Source organism: Drosophila busckii, chromosome X, assembly GCF_011750605.1.
Source record: "Drosophila busckii strain San Diego stock center, stock number 13000-0081.31 chromosome X, ASM1175060v1, whole genome shotgun sequence".
NCBI classification, from domain to species: Eukaryota; Metazoa; Arthropoda; class Insecta; order Diptera; family Drosophilidae; genus Drosophila; species Drosophila busckii.
In genome coordinates, this window is record NC_046608.1 from 13,305,751 (window position 1) to 13,313,150 (window position 7,400).

At 39.7% G+C, this 7,400-nt stretch overlaps 2 protein-coding genes across 2 annotated transcripts in view; both read right to left on the reverse strand.

Moving 5' to 3' along the window:
• Positions 1 to 1,412: 1,412 nt before the first annotated feature.
• On the reverse strand, positions 1,413 to 6,931 carry LOC108606758 (synaptic vesicle glycoprotein 2B). The gene is made up of 4 exons (XM_017997166.2): positions 6,699 to 6,931; positions 4,279 to 4,513; positions 3,499 to 4,216; positions 1,413 to 2,707 (listed from the first exon to the last, which is right to left on the reverse strand). The coding sequence occupies exons 2-4, from the start codon at positions 4,313 to 4,315 to the stop codon at positions 1,561 to 1,563; spliced, it is 1,902 nt and encodes a 633-aa protein (XP_017852655.1). The 5' UTR covers positions 4,316 to 4,513; positions 6,699 to 6,931; the 3' UTR covers positions 1,413 to 1,560.
• LOC108606706 (potential E3 ubiquitin-protein ligase ariadne-1) overlaps positions 4,815 to 7,400 on the reverse strand; it is an 11,854-nt gene continuing 9,268 nt past the window's right edge. Inside the window, exon 8 of the mRNA XM_033294415.1 lies at positions 4,815 to 4,838. Coding sequence (XP_033150306.1) covers positions 4,815 to 4,838 — 24 coding nt within the window. The remainder of the gene's footprint in view (positions 4,839 to 7,400) is intronic.

Sequence of the window (7,400 nt, forward strand, 5' to 3'; positions counted from 1 at the left end):
ATCTTTGTCAAAAATCAGCCGATTCTTGAACGATGCTCTAAACAAAATTGCATCATTACATTTTGCATAAGTTACAGTTTTTGTAAGTTTCTTATTTCAAAATAAACAGTCTTGATTGCTTATAACTTGGCAAAATATTTTTTAAATGTAAACAAATTTACGCTCATTTCAATCGTAAATGCCAAATTCAAATCGGTTTATGTTTTTAACTGAGTTACAGCTAGAGATCAAAACAAAAAATAAGTCGGCAATCAAATTTGTTTTGCTATTAATTTGTTTACAATAAAGCCAAGACAAAAAAAATAAAACGCAATAGTAGAACTAAATTCAGTTTAATTTGAATTGGATAAAACTAAACATTGGCTGCGTAATTGTTTCAACTAAGCTAAGAGGTAAGTATTTTTTATTTAAGAACCACTCAAAATATGTTAATGTTAATCACTGCATAGATAATTAAAACAAAATTTGACATTGTTGTTGTTTACGGGTGTTTTTATTTTATATTTGTATTTGCTTGTTTATATGATTTTCATAGCTATATACATATGTATAAGTATAGTAGCATAAATTTATATACCATATGTATGTATGTATGTATGTACTAAAATTAACAAATATTTCTTCTTGCTTCCTGTGCTCTGCCCTAAGTAACGATTATCAAGAGAAAAAAAAAAACAAAAAAAAAAGCTAATAACAATAATATAAAATAAAGTATATTGATTGTTACACAATAACAATATTATTGATTTTTATATATGTATTATGTATGTATAGATGTTTTGGTTGGTTTGCGTTTCGTTTGTTTTTGTTTTGTTTTGTTTTGTTTTGTTTGTGTGTGTATATTAGCAATAATAATATTTATGTAGTAAAAATAATAATAATAACAACAATAACTGCTCGTCGTGCGCGCATAAATCCCTGCTTGATCCTTTATGCCAAAAAAAAAAATTAATTAATTCCCGTTGCTCTCTCAAACGCTTTCTCTCAATTGCTGGTAGCTCTGTTAAACTTTTTGCTGTTTCAGCTGGCGCCGGCGCTTGCCAAAATATTTCACTGTATATGTGTGTGGGTGTGTCTGTGTGTGTGTACTTATTTGAAAATTCTACAAAAAATATCGCAGCATGTATAAACTGTATGTATTTAACTTGACGCTGGGCTTGATAAACAAAATAAACTTTATTTTTTTTTTCTTTTACTATTTTTGTTTAAACTAAGACACAAAAAAAATGGTTATAGTATTTAAACTTTATAATTAAACATATTTACTGACGATCTAAAATGGATCTAGCGTTAATTATACATATTTGTAAATACATACGTACAATACAATACCAACTCGCCCCACGGTAACTCTCTCTATGTGTGTGTGTGTGTGTGTGTGTTTGGTAGGGGGGAAATTTGTAGGTAGTAGGGGAAATTCATGTTGCGTGCGTTTTTGGGATATAAGGGAAATATTTTTAGCTTGAGCTGGATGTGTGTAACTTTTTTGTAGAGTTTCTTATGTGTGTGTGTGATTGGGGATTGTGGGTGGTGGGTGTTGGGTGTTGTGGGTGTGGTTGTTTAATTGAGCTCCTTGCGCGTCGTGTTGGGCAGCAGCAGGCACATGAGACCGCCGCCAATGAGCAGGCCGGACACCACAAAGGTCGGCACTGGGCAGAAGTGATCGAGCAGCTGGGCGATCACAATGTTACCAATGATGCCGCCAAGACGTGCTGCCACCATCGAGATGGCAACGCCCGTGGCACGCAGCTTGGTGGGGAATACTTCGGTGATGAGACAGTCGAGCGCCGCATTGGCCGCCGAGATGGCGCCACTGAACACCGCCGACACTAACAGATTCTGAAACGAGCTGTGCACCAGATACATCAACGCCGAGCAAATGCCCGCGGTCATGGTGCCGGCGATCAGGAAGAAGCGACGACCCAGCATATCCATGCCGAGAATGGCCAACAGATTGGCAGGCAGCGCCGACGCTAGCGTGATCAGCGATTCCCTGAACACTGAGGGCGAAATGTCAGAGTTGCAGGTGCCGTTGTTCGTTACTTGGCTATGGAGAGCGACAACAAAGTCGGTGACGGTGCAGATGTCGGCCGATTCATTGGGATTGGCCTTTTCGAACTCCTCGAAGCGATTGAACACCTCCGGGAACCACATGAGCAGGCCATAGTAGCCAATGTGGAATGTAAAATTGATGGTGATCGATACCAGCGTGAATCTCAGTATGGGCGAACGGAACAGATCGCGACTGTGCTCCACCATGCCGCTGACCATGCGCTTCATTTTGCCCTTGAATCCATGACTGCTGCCCTGGACAAGTTTCTCATCCACCTCCAGATCGTACACCATATACTCCTCGGGCTTCTTCTTGGTATTCGTTACGAAGATGCCACGGAAAATGGCCAGAGCGCGATCCTTCTTGCCGCGCGTCAACAGAAATTTGGGAGATTCGGGCAGATAGAGCAGCAGAAAGCCAACCAAGAACGATGGCAACGAGCAGACCAACAAAAAGATGCGCCATGAGTTGTACTTGAAGTATGTGCTATAGGTGAAACCAATTTCCGTGGGAATGATCAGCCAGGCCAGACCGGCCACAAACAGATTACCAAAGGTCCAGAAGGCGGCCATGAAGCTCAACATAGAGCCGCGCTTAGCTTTCGGTTGGAATTCGGCGAAGTATGACCAGATGACAGGACCACTGCCGCCCAGACTGCAAATCAAAAAAAAAAAGAAGCAAATACAAGTAAATTAATAAAAGCAGTCAGCTTTTAGTCAGTCACTCAATCGAACTGGCAAGCAAGCAGTTGAGCAAGCAGTTCTAACGAATTTTGCTTGCAGCCAGCGAGCAGTCAGCTTTTGACAGTGAGCGCGAAAAACGTGACGAATCAGGGTCGGATGTGTGTAAATTCGCTGCCCAAGTTTTCAGTTTCAATTCGCATATGCAATTAGCAAACGATTGGCAAAACAAATGATGCACAATCTCATCTCGAACTGTAAATGAAGTTAGCGACGCAAAGAGGGGAAAAAAACTCAGCTGAGAGCTGAGAGCTGAGTCAGCGCTCAAGGCAATAATAATATGTTATGTGTAATAAATAATACACATACTATTTATGCATGTTTGCATATCTTTTTGGCCTCTTAATTAGCATAAACAGTCACGACATTTTGCTGTTATTTATAGCAAAGGTAATTCAATTAACACCTTGGCTACTGAACTCTCTACACACCCATGTGTCATCAATAAAATGTAACTGATAAACAATTGAAAATCATAAACGAATTTGATTGTGCGTTTTTCACTCAGAGTCTTTTGCTTTAACCCATGTTGGGACTGGTCGAACAGTTCAATTCATTCATTCGAAATTAACTAATATTAGCTATATACGAATTGAAATTATGCATGCAACTGTAAACTATTATTTCAAATCAGTAACTGATTATTTTTTAGCATAAAGTCGTAGTGGGTTAAGCCCAATTGTTAATATTTATTTTAGTACTTACGCAGCGCCATTGAGAAAGCGAAAGAGCATGAACCATCCAAAGGTTTGCGAAAACGATGAGGCGACAATGCAGAAGGCATTCATGAACGAGATGACAATGAGAACCTTTTTGCGTCCGAAACTGTCGGCAATGCTGCCCCAGAAATAGGCGCCCACCATCATGCCAATGAAGATGATCGAGTTGAGCCATCCTTTCGTTTGGGTATTCAAATCGAGATCGCATTGGGCCGATGGCAGAATGAACGACATCGAGATGACGTCCATTTCCTCCGATGTACTGACCAGGCCGCAAATGGCCAGCAGTATATAATGGAATTTGCCATAGCCGCACAGTTCGATGGCGCGCTCAAAGTTGGCGACAATGGGGCGGCTTGGTGGCGGTAGCGGTCCCTTACGCTTCACATCCTCATCGGAGTTGTCGCCTCCACCGCCGCCGCCGGTACGCTCTACGTCCTGCTGCTTGCCATTGATATTTGTCTCCGCCTCGTAGCCGCGATTATCAGCTGCGAATTGAAATTCCGGCTGCTTGACGCCCGAGCCAAGCGAATACGGTTGGATGATCGCACGGTTATCGATATGCGTTGCCGCTGTCGAATTGCTATTCGCACCGGTTTGGTTTGCCGAGTTGCTTGAGTTGTTTCCTGCGTTGCCAGCGGCTGCTGCTGCTGCTGCGTTGTTCTGATTGTAGTTTGGTTGTAGGCCAGCTTCTACATTATAGGCTACAAAAATTAAATAAAATATATTTTACACTCTGCCACACTTGCGAATTTTAATGACTTACATTCGCTTTTATTTTTTGCAGAATCACCTTCTACCATTCTATAGTTCAAGTTTTTGTTTAGTTTTTGTGCGCGTAGCAAAAAAGAAAATAAAATGAACTTTTTGGTGTGGTTGGGGGTTTGGTGGGGGGTTTTGTGTTCTTCTCGCTCCGCTTACGGGTCGGGAATACAATTACTTTGCTAAGCTCTGCTCAGTAAAGTTCAGTTAATTTAAGTTGGCTTTGGCCCTTGGGTGATCTACAAATAAATTGTAAAGAAATCAAAAATTAGCACTGCAGTTTAATATAAAACAAAAAGCTGTAAACTAGTTTTAAAGTAAAGTAAAGTATAGAAATGAAATCATTATGATTGAATTTATATTTTTTATTGCTTACAAAAAATCAACACCGGCTAAGCTTTACAAAATAATAAAATTAATTAATGATTTATCATTGTATATTTATGAATTTAATGCAAAAAAAAAAAATGTATATAAAACACAAAAGGGTCTCACATAGTCGGTTGCATACAAAACTCTCTGTATGGTTTGTTCTCATGATTAAATGGCCAATGGCCTTGCAATCTATGGAATCATTAGAAATGTGGCATAGCATACAATCTATATATTCAATGGGGGAAGTGAACTAACTTGGCACTTGGTCGCCTCAAAGATTTATGCATAAACAATTTGAATAGCTTTCAACAGCAATGATCGGCCCATTGATGGGTTCAATAATATTAAATCAACCCAATGCCCAATGCCCAATTGCCAGTTTGTTCAATTGGGCGTCTAAATTAATAGGCTATTAAAGTGTAATTGAAGAAAATGAATAAATGTTATGCCAATAAAAAAAGCATGTGCATGTGTATGCGTAGCAGTATTTAATTGAAAGCAACAGTAACAACAGTAATAATTTCGCACTCGTAGCGTTTTTTTCCATATACAAAATGGAAAAAAAAAGTGATGCCCAAAAATAGAAAATAAATTAAGCAAAGTGACGAAGGCGTGCTTAAGCGCACGTTATAAAATTAAATAACAAATGCGAGAGTGCACACAAATATAAATGTCTAAATTAATTAAATAAGCAAAGCGCCGACGACAACAATAAAAAGTTCGCTGCTAATCACTTGCGGTCACAATTTTAACAGCGCGTTAACAGAGCGTGGCGCATGCGCTGTTAGGCGGCTGTTGAATAAGAAATTAATAAATATTGTGTATGCGGGGCTATAAAATTATTAATTTTGCTGCTAATTAACAGCCATGGAGTGACTGTTAAGTGGGCAGTGGTCAGTCATTTAATAAAAGTTTATTTTGATCGTGTGACCGAAATGTGACCGAGAGTGACAGTGGCAGTGACAGTGACAGCGACAGCGGCGACAGTTAGCGTGTCACATTTGTCTTTGTTCTAGCCGCCATTTTAATTTGTGAGTTTGTGTGTGAGTTATTGCGCAGCAATCTTTCACTTTATTTATATACATTTATTAAAAGAAAGAAAACGTATACATATACACACATACAGTATGTGCGTTTTGTTTATTTATTTATTTGTTTGTTTGTATGCACATCAAAAACATTTTACATTGAACCTGCCAAGATAACAAACGCCACTAGCAAGTGGAATGAAGGAGAACAGGAACCCGTAACCAAAATCAAATCGGAAACGAGCTTTCAAATAAACACAGCAGCAGCTATGAGAGAGAATGAGAGCGAGTGAGTGAGAGAGCGAGAGAGCGCGCGCGTCGATGTGCGCGGCAAGTGAGCTTAATTGAGAAAGGTGCGCAAGTAAACTAAATTAATTATGTACATATGTATTCAAATTGAATTTAAAATTGCTTAGAACATGTTCCAATTTTCACAACGTTCCGCGCTACCCTGGACTGCTGCATTTTTTCTTTTCGCTGTAAAAACTTCAATCGTTTTGACCTCCGCCTACGCTTCCGCAAGCGCGCGCGCGCGCGCAACAATGTGCGGCGCCCTTCACCAACATTTACATACAAACAAACATTTGCCTTGGCTTCAGTTATAAATTGCTATATATACATATATGCGCATGCATGTATGGGAAGCAACAAAGAAAGCAGCAGCGACTGAGACTGAGAGTTATGCTTACAATAACAAATAAACAATTGGCATTATGACTATGATATGAGCCGAGTCGAGCAGCAAGAGTTTATTTATTATTATTGACTCTGGAGCAGCAGCAGCAGCAGCAGCTTCTGCTTACGCGCATTTTATTACAATGCAGGCGCATAACTGTATATGAATGGAATCGCTCTCTCGCTCGCTCAGTCAGTCGCGCTCGCTCTCTGAGACTTCAATGTCAACTGTAAATAAATTGATAGTACAGCAGCGTAAAAGAGAGTGCGAAACTAAACTAAAGTGTTTCAAAATTAATCGCTAAATTATTGTGCACTTGGCAACTCAAATTAATTTGAAATTTACCTGTGCACTGACACTTGTTGCTTTTTGCTCACTTTGTTTATATTGCTCTGCACTTAATTGTCAGCTATAGATTTGTTTATGGTAAGTTCTTTTGCTGTCGCTTAGCTTAGCTTGTTGCTTAAATTTGGCTGACATTAAAAACGCTCAAAGCACATTGCGCACAATAAATTGATTTGCAATAAATAAAATAAAAAACACTAACGCACGAAATTGCTGTGATTTAGTTTTTAGTTTTGGTAAAAGAGAGCGCCGAGAGCCGTGCGAACGCGACAAACAGTGAAAAGTATCTGAGACGACAATAAGCGTTGCGCTCTTAAATACACTACGTTAAAAAAAAAAGCAAAAACAACAAAAACAGCTCAAAGCTGAAGCTGTAGCCGAGCCGAAGGGGCGGCTTGGAAAAACGAACGAACTGGCAATGGAACAGCAGACACGAGCGCTAAGCGACGTAGCTGGCAGCTATAGAGGAGCAGCTGATAAGCAGCGCTCGATCGGCAATCGGCAATCGGCAATCGGCAATCAGTGTAGCCGATCACCAATCAGCGCTGACCGATTTATTATTGCCTAATTATGCGCTGTTTTGCTTTTGTTATACAACAAAGTAAAGCTAACTCAAGTATTCAAACTAAAGCGTGCGCTCTCACAAAGATGCTGCTGTGTAATTAATTTTGCTAGATTAGCGCAAATTGTAAAAGAGATTGT